Source organism: Hydra viridissima, unplaced genomic scaffold, assembly GCF_058129835.1.
Source record: "Hydra viridissima isolate aposymbiotic clone 2 unplaced genomic scaffold, HvirCarnegie_v1 scaffold_2, whole genome shotgun sequence".
Lineage (NCBI taxonomy): Eukaryota > Metazoa > Cnidaria > Hydrozoa > Anthoathecata > Hydridae > Hydra > Hydra viridissima.
In genome coordinates, this window is record NW_028324301.1 from 9,251,978 (window position 1) to 9,270,934 (window position 18,957).

An 18,957-nucleotide genomic window follows, 5' to 3' on the forward strand; every position below is an offset into this window, starting at 1 on the left:
TTTTACAAAGCTAATCTTAAGTATCATTGTTGGTATATCTACATTTGGGCGCATACAATATTGATTGCACTAGTAAATGCATGGTTTCTATACCGTAGAGATTTAAAATTAATACACCCAAAAACAAAACATATGCCCCTGAAAAAGTTTCAAGCAGAAGTTGCAACAAGTCTAATAAAGGCAGAGAAATGTAAGGTTGGTAGACCATCTTTTGAAGCTATGATATCACCAAAGGCTAAAAGATCTGTGGTCCAAAGCAATCCAACGCAAGACGTAAGAAAAGACGGAGTAAACCATCTACCAGCATACACTGAGAAAAGACAACGATGTAAAAAGTGCCCTGCAGGGTTTTCATACATTCAATGCCAAAAATGTAATGTTTGGCTAAATCTAGAGTAACGATCAAGTTCTTAATTCAGAAGATATACTGGGTTAGAACAATTTTATACCAGGCTCAGAGATGGTTCAAATAACCAAGAACGTAAAAGCATGAGGGACGTCTCGCAAACTTAACTATGGAAACAAATTCCCCGAACAGTTCTAATATTTAGCTCTTTAAAGCATTTTGGCTGTTCATTTTCCCTTAAGAAAGGATTCGATCTCAAACTTTATCACAATTTACACTCCCGAAACTGGATGGTTAATTTTTTTGAAAACCTTACTAGATGAAACTACATTTGTACGACATTTTGCAGGAACGAGTTAAAAAATCATTGATTTCTCAAAAAGAGTTGTAGTGTTTCATTGTTTTAGAGTCAGATTATTTCTTCATCACAATTCTAGAGTTCTTTTCATGTTTGACAAACGTAAAAAGTCAGTTTTCTTAAACCCTAAAAAATATAAAAGATCGATAACTAAAACATTTAGTATGACCGTTTGCTCCGTCAAGTCTTACTTGGAATTTCTTTACAACTAAAGTAAACATTAACACAAAAATCAAATAGTAAGTCAGTGTTTGAAACCTATTCGTAATATTAAGTATTTTGCTTTTTTTTTTTTTTGGGTTAGAAAACAAAAAGAAAAACGAGAATGTTCCATTCTTTCTGAAAAATGAAATTTGCCATTTTTGAAAAAAGATTTTAAAGATGAATGCCATACACATTGGTACTATCAGACATACGTTGAACTAGGAAATATGTCTTCTAATATACGAAAGATTAGAAACCTTAAAATGCTAATCAAGTAATCCATTTTGTATACCGTCAACGCTACGCAAATACACCTAACTTCTTTTTAAATCTGAAAATATTAAGATTCAAAGATAAAACAAGAGAAGCCTTTATATCAATGCCTCGTCAAATTAAGGCATAGATTCAAGAGAGTTTAAAACCTTGACAAAATAAGTTAACTATGTAAGATAATAAAGTTCATTTCCATTCAGTTGCAAGTAAAATGCGTCCCTCTTAGAGCTAACTGGACCACTATACCAAAAACTTATCAATTTAAAAATTTTAAAAACTTACATAAAGTTTTACAAGTATATTGTACAAGAAGCAATCAAAAACAGTGCCTTTTAAGGTTATGATTTTAGACGAATGGAGATTTTCAACATGTAGAGCAGATCGCTCTCATTAAAAATGGATTGAGCGCTGAAACTTCCGAAAATTAGGAAACGCTGCGTTCATCGGTAGGAATTGTAAGAGGTTTCTCATCTGATGTATGAATAAGATCGCTTGTTAAGGAGGGTTTTGATTCATGGTCTAAAGACTCAGAGTAAGAATTATTGAGATCAATGTTTTTTGTTTCTTTTACTTGCTTCTCTATCTTTTCAGCCGCAGAACCGTCTTTTTCTGCGACATTATTAGTATTTGAAATAAGTGGCGCTTTCGTAGTATCATCCGAAGTTATTTTGGATTTGTTCAATAATTTTTCTGCTTTATTGTCATCTGATTTTTTATCATTATCACCGTCTGTGTTGTCTTCTTCTGACGACATATTTTCATCTTTCATGATCTGCGAAGTACCTGTTATAAAACAATATAAAATAAGAGTAAATTTGAAAATAAAAAGTTGGATAACCGTTTTTTTATTATTACTAAACCACATCAGTTGAAAAGAAAAATGATTAGAACAAACGTACTAGAATGAACTAAAGGAGTCCAACGGAGAGCTTCTTCATCAATTGGAATTCTTTTTTGTTGTTTAACTTTTTCCATGTGTTCACTCATCACGCGCTCATTGATCACTATAGTAACTCTATGCGTGGAATAGATAAATGTTGAATATGAAACAGTTACTTCAATTTACAAATTAGTAAACAAAACAACTTACTTTCCATTGCGTAATTGTACAACGTTTAATTGCTGTAGAGTTGCTGCTATGTCATGTGGGTCCATACCTGTAGCTTCACTTATGGCTAAAAAAATTTTACAACTTTAAAAAATGTCTAACTAGAATTAAAAATTGAGAATAACAAATGAATACAGAACATACTTTTAATTGTTACTGCTTTCTCATACATACGCTCATGTAGATACTCTGCTATAACTGATTTCCAGTAATTTCGATATGTAATTAGCCCAAGATCACTTAAAGGTTTTTCAGGAGATCCAGGTTGACCTTCTTTTCTTGATAAGAAATAACCTAAAAAATACAAAGAACTATATGCATTAACAGCAGTTAACTCATTAATGAATAAACAATTGTTAAAGCATCTAACAATTGTTTGATTGCTTAATGATAACATTAATGTAATTAACATGTAAAATTAATATAACACATAGATCAAGTATTATTAAAATAAAAAAAAAAACCTACTGAAATCTATGAGAAAGCGGCCGTAACCTTGACGCTGATACTGAGGCATAGTCATAATGCAAGAAACATTATACTTTTGTTGACAAGCCTTTTCCTGAATAAAAAAAACTTTTAAAAATTTCAAATGTACATAAAATCTATCTGGTTACTAAAAGATAGATGCAAATAACTCAATCTCAATAATTCCAGCATGAAAATCCACTTCATAAAAGAAATAAAACAAACCTTTGAGAAATAACCAACAAGATGGCTTCCAGTATTATCATTCTTAGTTAATACATAGAACAAAAATGGCTCAACATCATAATAGAGTGTTTTGTGATCAAGGAATAGTTTAGCCAGCAAACATAAGTTCTGACAGTATATCTACATTTAAACCAAAGTAAACAATTACAAATAAAAAATTTAAAACAATTTTTTCATTTATTACGACTAGAAACTTTTCAAAACAAACCTTGCTCACTGCTCCATCAACTTCAAACACTGAAAGATTATCTTTTTTATAAATTTCATTTGCTGGAGGATGACTCCAATGACATTTCATCTTAAAAATAAATTGTTTGATTAAATCATAAAACTGATTTAAGTTGTATTTCTTATAAAACAAAAACCATCATTAACTCACCAAGTGCCTCTTTAAAATTGTTCTTGTTTTCATGTACTTTAAACAAAACTCACACAAATAAAGTTTAGGAGCACTAAAAGAACACAAGAGAATCCAATAAGAGCTTATTAAATTTTGAAAAAAAAAAAAAAAAAAAAAAAAAAAAAAAAAAATTGTAATAAGTTAATAGCTTTTGAGCTATATTAATAAAAATCACACTTTAATCACATTTTTATCACATAATCACACAATCACACAAAATATAATATTTTAATCACATAATCACACAAAAATCACATTTTAATACCTAGCATATTCCTGAGGGTATGGAGATGAGTACCATGTCTCTATTTCATATTTTCCAAATTCAATTTTTGGTGGACATCTTACATTATTTATTGATGAAACAGGTTCATTATTAGTTGTCACATATGAGTTGGCTTTTTCTTGAGCATTTCTAAACATTTCTTCATCTTTCTCTGTCACACCTAAAAATTGAAAAATTACAATTAACTACTGAGCAAATTAATAGTGGGTATCAAAATTCTACCTTAAAAAAAAAAAAAAAAAAAAAAAAAAAAAAATTGTTCAATACTTTTGAGAAGACAACTTAACAACTCCACTATTGGGTATTTTACTATTTATAGTTTCTATCATTTTAAGATCCAGTAAAGAAAATGTCAAAAAAAAAAAAAAAATTATCCTTATTTTATGAAACAATTTTTTTTTTATTTGAATTCATTACCTCTGGTAGAAAACTAGATATTTTCAAGCAGTATTGCTGATTCTTAGATTTAAATGTGCTTATAAGATGAGTAATCAAGGTGTAAACAAAGGACAAATCGAACCAATCTGAATATTTTAAGTATATTTTCTTATTGAAGATACTCATTGATAAATACAATAAAATATTTCCATATATATAATAAAAAATTGTTTGGAAAAAAAAAAAAAAAAAAGACCCAAAGGGAAAGTTTCTGCATGCTTAAAACCTTACCTTTGGAAAACATGCAACGTACTCTTTCAATTAATTCTGAATCGACCTCTTTAATTCGCATTTTACGGCATATCAGTTCTCCATTTAAGTTTTGTTGTTGCATCTTTTCAAGTCTTTCTAGCTCGCGATAATAATATTCTCCCTTCGCTTTAATAAGCATTTTTATTTATTTATAATAGGACTTAATATTTTTGATAAATTTTTTAATTAAGTAAAACAGTTATAGCGCATAATTTTTTATTTTTTTAAATTGAGTTAAGTTTTCTAAATTAACATTTTTTCATGAAGTTCTAACGTCTTTTTGTAGAAGTGAACTGTTCACGTTTTTCTTTAGTCGCATAAATTAAAGCTGTGGTTTGTTGAATAACGCGCATACAGATTACCAGAAGCAAATGAAAAAACAAAAGCATCTATCAGTTGTTTTTTTTAAATTAAAAATAACAATAAAAGTAAACGATAAACAATTTTTTTTTGTTTTGTTTTACTTTTTTTCTTTCTTTTCAAACTTTAAAATTTCTTAAAATATAATAATCTATATACAAAAATGAAATAAAGGCCGCTACCGAATCAATTGTAATAGCTCCTAGACTTTATTTACTTCTGATAGGGGAAACCAAAAATAAGCGGGAAGAGCATAAAGACGTCATAATTTAAAAACACGCTTTCAAATAAAACAACGCTTAAAATAAATGTTACATCTAAAAACATCATTGAGATAATTGTTCTGTAGATAAAAATTTAGTAATATTGAAACTTAAGAGGTTATTCAGTGTTAGTTAGCATTTATGATTTAAAAAAGGTAGTATTCGAAAAAAAAAAAAAAGTTGTTACGCAATTAACTAGTTACTATTAATTTCATTAATGGTTTTGTTGCCAAGGTGTGATTTACATACTAGATATTTATTTTCAAGAAAAAAAGCCCGCTGGATATGAACAAATAAACACCCTCAAAGCTCCAACATCAAACGATTATACTAAAGCGTCATAAATTTAAATAAAAATATCCGATATAACAAAATAGATATTCTTATGTTCAGATTAGTATAAAATTTCAATTGAGAATTTTATGGTGTAAATCAATTTCATAATAGATCATTTTCCATACCAAAAGAGCAGAAAATCGCAAACCGGATTCGCAAAAAGATTTGTAACGATAAGACGGGATTAATGATGAAACAAGGACGGATGATTGTTGAGAAGCGACAAAATATACTTAAAATAACTTTTTTTTAAAACACATTACATGTTAAAACATATGTTAGATTTAGCATTGTAAATTGTTATAGCTTAAAAAACTTTACTGTGAATTTGCTTGGGTTAAACTTTGGCTTGGGATTAGTCTTAATCCTAATACTAATTTAACCTTAGGTCATTTAGTCCTAATAGTCCGGCTGTGACAATTTCAATATAAGATGATTCGAATCAATTCAACCATAAATACATAATTTTAAAGCTAAATCAAATAGTATTAATATACTACGCTAAACAAGGTTTATCTTATAAAATATCTACTGTAGGACATTTTTAAACAGCTTTATTGTTATCTATATCAATTTGACATACTTTAGAATGTGTTGAGAAAATTGCCTCTTTTTTTAACGTTCTATGGCTTTTTTTCCCTGCCGGGAAAAAAAACCATAAAACGTTATTTCAACACAACGTTGAAATAACGTTGAAACAACATCGAAACCCTAAAATCAACCATATATTAACGCTGAAATAGCGTTGTGTGCCTGCTTTGTTCCTTTACAAAAACATGGTAAAAGATATAAAACAGCGTCGCTACATTTTCGAATGTTCGGTTGCAGTTTGATTCTTTCATATACTTTGTTAAAAACTATTTTTGTTAGAATATTTTAACTAAGTTGATGATATTCTTTTCCAGTAAAGATAGGGTTAGAAATCCTAACAACTCGTTACAATAATACAGTCAATTTTCAAATAGACGAATGAGTTGGATTTTAGTGCAGAAATAATTTTATCGTGAAAAAGGAAACTTATCTAAAAAGTATTCAATCGTCCGTTTCATGTCTTCGAATTTTATCAAGTGCTAGTAATGCTAAAAGCAGAACGGAATGCCTAAGAATTGTTGTAACACAAAATGGAAAATCCTGTAATAGTGCAAATGCATTTGAAAAAAATAAAAACAAACGGCTATTATATTACAAATGTAGTAACTTTTTAAAATAAGTAACATAAAGGCAAACATTTTTACTGCAAAAAAAAAAAAAAAAAAAAAAAAAAAAAAAAAAAAAAAAAAAAAAAAATTCGGGCCAAACAGAAAACATTTTATTTCCGGTTGGTAAAGCCAATGATTAATTAGATACTTAACCCCGCATAAGTTCCGTTAAATAATGTGAAGCAAAATATTTTAGTTTATAGGCCGGTAGCTGGTATAGCATTACAAAAAATTATGCAGGCAAATCTGTAGCCCAACATTTAAAATTAAGTTATCGTTAATGTAGACAAATTTGTAAACTATTAATCGTGAACTGTTTTACAAGTTTTATATTTAAAAGTATTAGTACGCAATGACGAGTTTAAGAATTTATCATATAACACGCAAAACTTACTTGTCAAATAAATATGGATGTTTTTGAGTTTTTAACTGTAATATAAAAGTATCATGTGAAAAACCATTAGGTTATTGTTATAAAAAATAACTTATCAATTATGGAAAGAAGCTATGAGTTATGATGTGCTATATATTGGTATAACTAATAAGGTATATTTTTTCTAATATTTTAAATGTGGCTTTTAAAATATAAAAACTAAATCAAAGAAATTAGCATAATTATAGGGAATTAGTAAAATATTATTTTAATAAATTTTTATTTAAAAATAGAATTAATTTTTTTTAATGATTTTATGATTAAACAAAAATTAAAAATATAAATAAAAAATTAATTAAATCGTTTCCATAAATTTCCTTAACTTTAAAAAAAAGAAAAAAAAAAAAGAAGCTTGTTGGCCTGTTGCCATAGTCCAATCTTTCCATTATGCAATTTCTAGTGTACAACTGACCGTAAGAAGAAAGACGCAATCTTAAATATTTTTACATAACTTTCTTTAAGAGCTCTAAAGAATACATGCCTTTAGTTAAAATTTCATTGTTTAAATCATGTAATTCCATTCAGTGAACAGCATCTCATGCATCATCAAAGTTTTAAGATTTTTTTATGAAGATATAGGATTTTGGGGATCTGTCTCACACAAATAACCTTTCTCAACAATTTTTATAACGCTACACAATGGAAAGAGCATCACGATTTTTTGTAATTAACAAAACTTGTCCATGGTGAAATGATTAATTGTTCTACTGAGTGAATCTATTTTTTTTTTTTTTTCTTTTTGCACAGGCTTTTGTTTCAGTAAAAAAAAAGTAAAATTTAAAGGAGGATTTTGTTTTAGAACTTTTTTGTTTACTGGATAAGTAGCTATAACATCTGTTAACAGTTTATTTAAGAAAGAACTCTTTTTTTGTTGTTGTTGAGTTTATTACATTATCATTGGGAAGTTGATTCCTTTTTTTTTATTGCCCTTATTTTCAAGTAAAGAGTGTGTTGTGGCTTAAAAACTTACTAGTGAGTTTCTAAGGCACAACATTTTTTTACTTTCCATTGATACTTAAAATCACCTTTTTTAAATTGGTTGCTTCAGATTTGACTAAATATATTGGGTGTATGTACTTAGTAGCCTTTATCAATTCCTTGCAAAGATTTTTATCTTTTAAAGGAAATTTTAATCTTGATCTAAGTTTATGCTGAAACAGTCTTTTTATACATCATTTCTTCGTCATTCTAATTATGTAAAAGCATTGTAAACCACTTAACCTTACATTTAATCCCACATTTTTGATAATCAGAATGTTCTGGATGAAATATATTTTTTTGGTACGTCACAAGCTTTAGCTTTTTGTAAATTTTTAATAGTGTATATTCTATTCCCACCTCATCTAAGTTTGATTTGCAAATGATCAGAGATGGTAAACCATACACATCACACTTGAAAGTGGTCACCCTATTTGGACACATACCTATTTGCTCTAAGCAACTAAGAAATAATTGGATGGGATTACAGGGTTTATTATTGTTTCAACAAACTTTTAACCAAAGAACTCTGTGAAAAACATTCTAAATACCCACAAATAAAGTGTTTAGTTTTAAATTATAGCACCCATAAATGTCAAAAGGCATTTATGGGTGCTATAATTTAAATTTGCTATAGTTTAAAACTAAACACTTTTTATTTGTAGGCAGGAGAGCAAGAAATTTGACCATTAGGTTTATGAGCTTTTCTATTTTTGCATTACTCAGGGATCATTGATGACTTTAATCTCATTGACTCTATTGATTGTTATTTCCTGAGTTATTTTTCACATGGCAAATACTGTGATAGCTTTTAATTACAGAAGTTTTTAAGTTCTGATTTATTAGTTGCACCTCGTAATTTTCTTTTGATTGCTTTTGCCCTAAATTAACACTGTATACCTATAACATCAAAGAATAGGAAACTTTTTCTTCTGTTTTTATATATATATATACTTTCCCCTAATTTAAAATTACTGCTCTATAATTTCACATTTGTAGTTACTGTAAAACGCTATTTTTAAATTTAAAGCCCACAACAACAGCAAAACAATTTTGTTTTGTCATTTTGATTCTTACAAATAGTAAAAGAAAAATTTTCTCAACATTTTCCAATAGTAAATATCAGCAATATTTATTAATAACAACATACTATTAAAGAAGTCTCAGTTTTTACATTTTGATTTTAATCTTTGAGTTTAAAGTAAATTTCTAGATGTTCAAATACATTTACAAATTTTGAAATATATTTCTGGTTTTTAAAAAATATTTGTGGATACTAAGCTTCAATTGTTACTATACTAGCAACTTTTTTCAACTGTTTTAATATAACCAAAAGATTTGTGAGTGTTGTAGAAATGCTAATGAAAACTCAGTTTTAAAAAGACCAACAAGATTTTTTTTCCAAATATTACAAGATATAATGTGTAAAGTATTTAATTTTATTTACTGGAAAATTTTGGTAAACAATAACATTAACTTATTAAACTGAAATTATTTTTGACAAAATTAGTCTTTCAGACTACTTATGATATCATAGATACAAGGTATAATTTAATTTAAGCCAAATGAATGCAAAGTTTATGATCTTAGTCTATAATTTACCTAAATACATTTTATAAAAAAAAACTTTAACATACAATGTTTAGATCATGTTCATGCAAAAATAAATAAATATATATATCATTTAAGATTTTCAGGTTGTATGAAATACCATTTTTTTAAAGTACTTCATTTTGTGCAATAGAAAAACTTTTTGACTGGTAACTAAATTAAGTAAATAGGGTTGAATTACCTGGCAATTTTGGCTGAGGAGGGGGGTTATATCCATGATCTAAAGCATCAAGTTTTCTAGTTTTTTTTTCACTTTGAACCAAAGGACAGAATTGTACCCTAAAAGAATAAATCATATATATATATATATATATATATATATATATATATATATATATATATATATATATATATATATATATATATATATATATATATATATGAGAGAGAGAGAAAGAGAGACACACAATTATTATTTTTTAAAGGTAACTCACGATCTATGACTGTCATATTTTCCAAGAGAATGTCCAGCACCAGTACACCCTGGTGTAGTACAACCTTTTCTAAAAATAAATCAAGTCCAAATTACAAATTGTACTTTTATAGTAGAAAAAGGAGAAAAAACCTTTTCTTTCAGGCTTTTTTAATTTTCTAAGTTTGTAATTAAATTAATTCCAAACCTATTTAAAACTGAACAAACATATATTTTTTTAATGTTTCAGCTAAGAATTTCATAAGGTTCAGATTTTAAATCAACCATAACATATTTATTTTATCTTTAAATAGCTTCTAAAAAGTTAAATGTTTATTAATCACAAATCATTTATAAATAGTTATTAAAAGAAAGGTCAAGACCTGCTTTTTTTTTTTTTTTAAAAAAAAAAAAAAAAAAAAAAAAGAAAAGAAGAACCAAAAAACCATCATTTAAAAGAAGTACATTTTAAGGTTCTTAGTCCTTTAACTCTATCTGCTTAACCCAACAGCATTCAAACAGATCTTGTCCTCCAAGACCTGAATACACTTATTTATTTGAAGAAATTAAATTATGGTTAATTGAGAGTTTTTAATTATTTAAAGAAAACTATATTTAAAAATGTGTTTAACAGGCTCAATTCAATTTTTGAATTAAAGCCTAACTGATATTTAACTATTCACAAATATATTAGTAACAATGTATATGATCACTAATATACTGGGTTTTTTTAAACCTTTGCTCGATACTACTTTCAGCTAACAGCAGATACTAATAGATTCCATAATACACTGCATAATTGATGCACAAAAACTACTTTTTATTCCAGATGCAAAAAAGTCATTTTTTTCCCCCCTCAATATCAAACCAATAGATATTGGTTTAAAAAAACTAAATTCACTCATAATACCAAATGACTAACTCTTATTATTGTTTTTGCAAAAAGTTTAACATTTATAAATACCCTCAACCTTGTGAATTAATTTTTAAAAATTCATAACATAGTTTTTTCTAAACCTGATTAAAACTAAACAACTGACAAGTAATTATTTTTCATTGCACATGAACTAGAATAAAAGGAAATGAGGAACTTCCATGCTAAAACATTATTTTTAAAATCATATTTTTTGTTTGCAACATAACTATGTTGACCTAAGTTGTTGAGTCAACAGCCTTAACATCTTTTTAAGTGTATTTAAAAAGATGTGAAAAAAACTATTGAGGATAAAAGACAAAAATGACTACAGTCATTAATTTTATAACAAAGCTTTTTTATGAAATGTTAAATAAAGATAAAAAGCCTTCTAAAACTGGCACAAACAATAAATAATGTACTTACATAGTGTCTTCATCACTTTCATCTCTTCCAAAACTCTCTCCTTTACGTTTATTTGCACCTTTGCTCTTAGACTTTAAATCAGGAGTTGAAAGAAGGAGTGATGCTGGGACTGAACTTGATATTCTTCTTCGTTTTCCATTTCTTTCTGACAAGCAGTTATCACAGATCCATGTTCCTATATTAATATAAGTAAAATAAAGAAAAAAAAAAAGAGAATCAATTAAGTGTATTTAAAAATTTAAATTTTAATTACTCAAAAATTTACTAGAATATGTATTAAGTTTTCCAAAAAAAACAACTAATGTCTATGAATTAGGTCATTATTTTGATTGCAAATCTTAAAGAATTTACACTATTTAAAATACCCAATAGTGAAATTAAATTCCTAAAAAAAGAGATAGAAATTCAACTATACTTGGTATAACTTAGATTCAGGGAAAAATTTAGGTAGACACTTAAAACTTCCATTTTATCTCCAGTACTCAGCAGAGTATGCAAGAAACACTTTAGTTTTCTGATATCAAGAGAATAAATGTGGTCAATGTTTTTGGGATTAATAAAAAAATAAGATTAGATATTTTACCTATTGGCATGTCATCAAGAGGAGGGTCCAAGCAAGCCATGTGATAGCCTTTATCACAAGCATCACAGAATAGCAAATTTGCCTATCAAGTAAAATAGAGCTTATACATAATAGAAATATTGCAGCAGCTAACTAAGCAAATATATAGACATAAAAACATGATTAATAAAACATGAGTTTTTAAGATCCAACCACAAAAACATGATTAATAAAACATGAGTTTTCATCATCCAACCACTTTTAGGCAAATTAAATGTTATTAATGGGTTTCTGAAATATAAGGCATATTGGCAAGAAAGCTATTAAAAATGTTTAAGTTAATTTTGATTGCTGAAAAAAAGAATTTCTTGCAGCAATAAAAACTTTACCATAACATTTTAAAATTTTTTGGTCATTTAGTCATTTACTTCACATCATTCTATACCCATCAATAACTGTGACATAAAGTGAATAACACATTGACATACACTGAATATTATAAGAGACATACGAACCTAAGTTGTTGACTACAGATTAAAAAAAGAGGATCCCTACCAAACACCTCCACCATTTTTTTATTCTACTGAGTGTAACACTAACTCATTCAGCATTTAGAGAAAAACATGAAATGGAACTAAATATGCATCAATTTTCTACACAATAAAAATTCTTGAGCTTATAAACTTAAAGCAGTTTGAACTTCAATTAAAGCCAAAGTCAGCCTTTGTATTACTTTTGCTCTTAAGCTTGTTAACAGTAAAAATTTTTATATAGATTATGATATTTCTTTTTTCAAAGTGAAACAAAAAACTGGTGACCTGATCTCTTCGGTGTTTATTTAGGTTTAATGAAAGATTAATAAACATGTTTGTTTACTGCTAAATTTAATCAGTGCTGATAGAAAAAAGTGATTGCTTAAGACAAAGATCACTTACTGCTTCCCCTTGATCTTTACATATGTTACATTTTTTGCATTCCATACATTGCCATGGTTCTTGTTGCACACGAGCAGTAAGTTCTTTTGAATACTGCATGCAGGACGGATGCCCTACAAGATCAATATATAAATAGTACCAGTGCATAAACAAAATAAAATTTCAAATGAATTATTTCTTATTTTAAGAAAACTTAAAGTTCAGAAATAGTACAGCCATATTTATTTTTCAATTCCACCTAATGCTTGCTTTTATTCATCAACGGGGTACCACATATTTTTGAAAGAATATGGTACCTTACTTGAGCAATAATTGCATACAAAGTTAAGCTTTAATAATTTTATCTATGAAATCATATTGAGTTCTAATAGACTTATGAATTCTTTAGAATGTATACAAAAAAAAAAAACAAAAAAAAAAAAAACTTAATATATTTTACCACTATTTCCACATTCATCACAAACTAAAAGATCTTCCTCTTCATCATATTTATTCTTGAATTTATCTCCTTTACAAAATCCACAAATCTCTTTTAATGCATCTCTTTCCTCAGGAGTTATTCCTTCTTTAACATCAGCTTCAGATAACTTATTTACTTTAGCCTAAAAAGGAAATTGAAAAAAACAACTACAGTGTATGCTTATAAAATATGCTGGTACTTTTTGAAAAGAATGTAAATTTTTCTCATATAAACAGGAATAAGATATTTGTTGATTGGAAAGGGTTTCATGAAAAACTTGAGTGCATTTTTGCATGTCTATCTGGCAATCACTTAACTTTAAAGTTAGATCCTGTATACTGATTGTATGACTAAATTTTGTATTTGAAATTATTTCTTCTGTCAACAAAATTTAAAAAATTTTTGAGGTTTTAAATTTAAAGGATAGAAAAAAATAATAACAGAAAACATTGACTTTAAATATACATATACCATTTATAACTTATTTATAAAATATTGAAAAATGCACCTTCATAGAAGAAAACGTAGCCATTTTATAGAATTTTCCCTCCTTAATATAACGATGTTTTGTCATACCATTTTTAATGAGTTGTCGAAATTGTTGATGGAAGTCAGGATGCTCTAAGTCTAGAAGATCTGTCTTAGTGCATCTAATTTCATTTTCGATTTCCTCTATTGTAATTCCTTCTTCACGTGGTGGACGTGAAATTACTTCATCTATGCACTTTTTTAATTGAAAATAATTCACACCTGGAGCTAAAAAAAAAAAAAAAAAAAAAAACAATAAAAATATAACTTTTGGTTAATTTCTTTCTTTCTTCTTTTTTTAATACATTCACTTAAATAATTGTTTGCTTTTTTTTTTCCTCAAGACTTTTTTAACAGTTTTAATGATGTAATGGTTCCATTTAATATTACCAAAAATAAAAATAATAAGGTTATTATGAGCACTTCTTTGCATAAAGCTATGTAGAAAAACTTTTTGATTGAATTGTATATCTGGTCCTTAATGTTAATTTATTAAATAGCTGCTTTCTATGTTGTCAGCCTTGAAATTTTGCAATGACAAATCAAAAATTAAAATCCAATCAAAACGATGAAGTCAGTACTACATATGAGAAGTTGGGTTCTCTTAGTTTATTGAAGATACCATTAAACAAATATATGATTGAAATTTTGAGTTATTTAACTTAAGTAAAAAAATAATTGGAGTTAAATAAAATACAAACTTTCTGTAAATGGCTATCAATTACATTTAATTAAACTAATGAAAAATATTTTTTATATGCAATTAATTTTGAAATTAAATCTGTATATAAAATAAAACTTTTATGTTCATTAGAGCAGTCTATTTTTAGGGGTTGAAAAAATTAAAATATTGACACCTTACCAATTTTATTTTATTATCCAAAGAAGATCCAAAATTAATTTCAAAAAAACTTAATTTCCCTGAATACCTAAATTAAGCAAAATCTAATAATTCCCTTTTTAAAAAAGGTTTTCAAATATACAATGGTAGTTAGGAGAGTTTAAGGCTAACTGAATTATTAATCAGCTCTCTTTTTATGACTTTTTCATGATAAATTGGCCAAGCAGCTTTGAATGTTTTGTAAATGACTTTTGAGCACCATTATTTTCTATTTTCATGATTGATTTAATGTATAAAATGTCTTCTTTGAGGATATTTTCTATAAAGAAGCCTAAACAGAATTTTTTTTTTTAGAGAATCTCAAAGAAAAAAATTTCAGTGCTTGAATGTGTTAATTTTGCTATGGTTGACTTTACACTAAAATCTGTTGTAAAATGTGGTTCCTCTTCTTTAATAAATTGCAGTAGTAATTTAATAAAATTTAATTTTCCTAAAGCTTCCAATGCTTTTGATTCTGTTAGCATACAGCATTCTGTTGACAAAACTTTTCATCACAAAGCAGCTCAAAATTTTTATTGAGGGCAAGAAACAATCTTACTAATTTTTTTTTTTTCCTTCTCAATAAGTAAAGGTAGTGATTAAAATATCTTAATGGCAATCTTAGTAGGTAATGTAATACAGGTAATATTAGCTTAAGAAAAAGATTTCAGTACTTGAACATATTAACTTTGCCATGGTTGGATTTGCAAATCTTTTTGCAAAATCAAGTTAGTTAAGTACAGACTTTACTGATTAATTAAAACTTAACTTTTAATTATCTTAACTAAATATCAGAATAGATAGCTGGTAAATTACTTAGTTACAAGCTCTAGTTTCTACTGTTGCAAATATAAACAGAAAATCAAATAAGTTGATTGCAATACCAATAATGTGAAAGTTTTATAACATAGCAAACCAGAAAACTTATCTTGTAAGCAGCAATTCGCAACATTAATCCAAGTAATGCTGAAGTTCATTTTTAAATTTGATTGATATACTTATGAAAGTATTTAAATTCTGGTAAACATGATTTAATTTACTATTTTTAATAGAAATTCTTTATTAATTTCAAATATATAAAATACATTTCTGCAAGAATTTTTCTTTGATGCATAAGAAAATAATTTATTTCTAAAGACTAAATTTTCAAAAATTTTACTAAAACATTTTAGAAAATCTAATTAAAAATTTAATACAGAACAATTACATCTATAATCAACTAAACACTCGACGCTTTAACTTAAAAATTAAGCTGAAAATTAAGTTGTTTTTTTTTCTTGCGTAAAACTTAAAATTTAACATAAAGTTAGAACTCTTAAAGTTTTTATTGTTAAAGTTTTTTATTATTTCACTTACATTTTTTCCCAATAGCAGCTGCAGCTACAGCTTTAGCATTTCGATAAGAATTTTTTCCGTTTTTAGCTTCTTGAACAACAACATGACCTTCTTCAACACATTTTAAAAGATGTTCAAGCCCTTCCTCTTTGTTCAGCCCATAAGATTGCAATAACACAAGGCAGATTCTTTCTTCATTTGGTTGCTGCTTCTGCCCTTTAACTTTAGCAATAGATGCTAGCACCCAAGGTATAACAGTAGCATGATCAGTTTTTGTCATCCTAAATTATTTCTATACTGCAAAAAAAAAAAAAAAAAAAAAAAAATAGGATCATACAAAAACATAGTATGAAAAACAAATGACTAAAATGATTTAAAAAAAACAAAAAAACACCTGAATAATCAGATTTTTAAAAATCGCTAAAAAAATTTAATGAAAGTGATTTTGTGTGAACTTATCAACAACTGCTTATAATAATACAGACAAGTTCTGTAATATTATATCATTATGATTTATCTTAAGTATATTAATAATAATATTATATCTTAGCATTTCAATGTTAAGATTAATGTTTATATAATGTAACAGAGTTAAGATAATTTTAAGTCATTGTTTGATTAATCAACTTCCATATAATAATTTGAATATAGGAAAAATTGACTTTTTGATGACAAAATCAGCTACATCAAACAATTCTTTAGAAATTTTAAGTATATAATTCTTTACAGTTTTCTTATGTGAAAATTTAATTATGATAAGAAAATTTGATTGTTATAAAAATCTCTTGATTAAACACTAAACTTTAAGATAATACAGTATAACATAACAAAATAAATTAATAACCTACAACTATTGGTATTATAAAAATTCAAAGCTAAGAAAGCAGTAAATTGATTGCATCAATATAAGTTTTTTTATACATCTAAAGATATAAGCTATAAAGTAATTATGAAGCAGTAACTACCAATCAACAGAATAGAACATCCTGCTATCTATACAGAGATTATACTTTAAAAGAAGTCAAAGTCGATATTAGGAGAAAACATAACATTATACGGAAACAGAAAGTAAAGCTCTTATTTAATTGCAAAACACATTTTGAAGTCAGGCCTACCTTCCCTCACACTTCTATAAGGCTTATTGTAGTTATCGAGCCATGATGGCGCGAATAGTATACTTATCGAGTATAAACCAACCTGGTTTTATACATTCCATATGTTTTGATAATACCAAATTAAAAAAAAACTAAAACTGTCATCGCACATTAAATGAACCATACGCTTTGCAGAAAAAAATCATTTAAATTTATTTATAGTATGAAATTATTTAAATTAAATCATCTATAGGCTTCAAGTAACAGTAAACCTGATAGGTGTATATATATTTATACATAAATTAAGAGTAGGATGCCTAACTGGGAATCTAGACTACGTGTTTTGGTTTCTTCATTGGAACACTCTAAATACGTTTAACTGTGGAGACAAAGATAACCGCAGTCACCTTATACATTTCTAATACTTACAATAGCAATATAATAAAATCAAGATGGTAAGAAGAAATTCTCGTATAAGATGCTTTTATTTCTTTGCTTATCAAGTAGCGTCGTGAGGAAAGCGTTATGTACAAAATACATTTAAGCGATCACGAACTTAGTTTAAGTAATTATTGTTCAATATCAAAAGAAGAAATTATTAAATTCATGAGTTCTTGATAAGTTAAAAAGAAGTACGAAATACACAGGAGAAATGTGTCTATTTTTTTTTTTACAGTATAGACATTTGTCTATTGTACTAAAAAACATTTTAATTCAATAGACAAATATGTATACTGTAAAAAAAATTATGACAGTTACTTTGTTTCTAAACAGAAAACAGTTTTCTGTTTGCTTAATAATTTCTATTAAAAGCTATTTTTTATTAAGGATGTTGCAGTTGAGCAGATGAGTCGCTATATTAGTCCTGTAAATCCAGTTATATATCCACATTTAACACTAATTCTTCTTGGAATTGGAATTTTCTTCACTGCTTGGTTTTTTGTGTATCCTTTTCAACTATAAATTTCAAATATTTTAGACAGGAATTTTGAAAACAATTTCTACAAAAATTGAACAACAATGATTAATTTCTATTTATCTAGTTTTCTTTACATAGTTAACATAATTATACTCTAATTAGCATACAATTTGGGTTTAACAGATTATTGACCTTTAATACAAATAAACTATTCTATTGTAGACTTGTTATGTTAAAGCTTAGTAAAGCAAGTGAAATTGTCTATTTTAAATAAGAAAACTTTTCTTTTTTAATTTATGAGTATAATAACTTTCATTTTTTCTAAATAAAAGTTTTTTATCTTTATTCCCTAACTATAACCATTAGCTATGAAGTGACATCAACAAAATATACCAGAGATATTTATAAGGAACTGATTGTAGCATTTTTTGCAGCAATTTTCATGGGCTTTGGCACGTTATTTCTTTTGTTGTGGGTTGGAATATATGTTTGAAAACTTTGTACTATTTTTGTAATTGAGTAAAATAACATTTTATTTGATGCATTTTATTTTAGTGCATATGTAAGCAAATACTTTAGCATTTTCCAAATGTTATCCTATAAAAATTGTTTACTAAGTATGTTTTTATGTATGTTGCACACAGCTGTCAGGTATTGGATGTGGTTAAATAACATAATATCTATCGAAGAATAACTATTTAAGTGTAATAATTGTAAAGTTAGTAAGTTGAAAATTTATGAAGAAGAAATTTACATCTCTAGTGAATAAAGAGCTGTGAAGTGGACTACTTTTAATTTAGGCTATATTTTTTTGTTAATCTGTTTCTAAGGTGTTATGGCTTAAGCTTCAATCTTTACTTTTAAATAAAGTTTGAATGACTTTTTGATGTTGCATATGAATGCCTTGCAAATGTTGTTAATAGAAAAGGATAAA

General features: G+C 26.9%; 1 protein-coding gene and 1 long non-coding RNA gene across 6 annotated transcripts; one reads left to right on the forward strand and one right to left on the reverse strand.

Annotated features, from left to right (window-relative positions):
• Positions 1 to 1,441: 1,441 nt before the first annotated feature.
• On the reverse strand, positions 1,442 to 17,148 carry LOC145181585 (histone acetyltransferase KAT6B-like). 5 transcript variants are annotated; one of them, XM_090080602.1, is made up of 18 exons: positions 17,126 to 17,148; positions 16,032 to 16,307; positions 13,776 to 14,023; positions 13,247 to 13,409; positions 12,808 to 12,920; positions 11,894 to 11,975; positions 11,311 to 11,485; positions 9,994 to 10,062; positions 9,741 to 9,838; positions 3,669 to 3,849; positions 3,383 to 3,455; positions 3,212 to 3,301; positions 2,983 to 3,123; positions 2,758 to 2,851; positions 2,434 to 2,583; positions 2,272 to 2,356; positions 2,081 to 2,196; positions 1,442 to 1,964 (listed from the first exon to the last, which is right to left on the reverse strand). In XM_090080602.1, exons 2-18 carry the CDS (start codon positions 16,288 to 16,290, stop codon positions 1,606 to 1,608), a joined length of 2,496 nt encoding a protein of 831 aa, XP_089936728.1. In that variant the 5' UTR covers positions 16,291 to 16,307; positions 17,126 to 17,148; the 3' UTR covers positions 1,442 to 1,605. The 5 variants fall into 5 exon arrangements, with proteins under 5 accessions (XP_089936728.1, XP_089936726.1, XP_089936727.1 ...); XM_090080600.1 differs by lacking the exon at positions 17,126 to 17,148 and adding an exon at positions 16,859 to 16,948; XM_090080601.1 differs by lacking the exon at positions 17,126 to 17,148 and adding an exon at positions 16,855 to 16,930.
• Positions 17,149 to 17,454: 306 nt separating this feature from the next.
• Positions 17,455 to 18,563, forward strand: LOC149891805 (uncharacterized). The gene is made up of 3 exons (XR_016450321.1): positions 17,455 to 17,559; positions 17,933 to 18,048; positions 18,390 to 18,563. It is a non-coding gene; the product is annotated as an uncharacterized LOC149891805 (long non-coding RNA).
• The last annotated feature ends 394 nt before the right edge of the window (positions 18,564 to 18,957 follow it).

Coding starts and splice junctions, on each gene's coding strand:
- LOC145181585 (XM_090080602.1), bottom strand. CDS start 16,290: ATGACAAAAACTGATCATGCTACTGTTATACCTTGGGTGCTAGCATCT. Junction 13,410..13,775: donor CTACGTTTTCTTCTATGAAG/GTGCATTTTTCA, acceptor TTTCCTTTTTAG/GCTAAAGTAAATAAGTTATC. Junction 3,456..3,668: donor TACCCTCAGGAATATGCTAG/GTATTAAAATGT, acceptor GTGTTCTTTTAG/TGCTCCTAAACTTTATTTGT.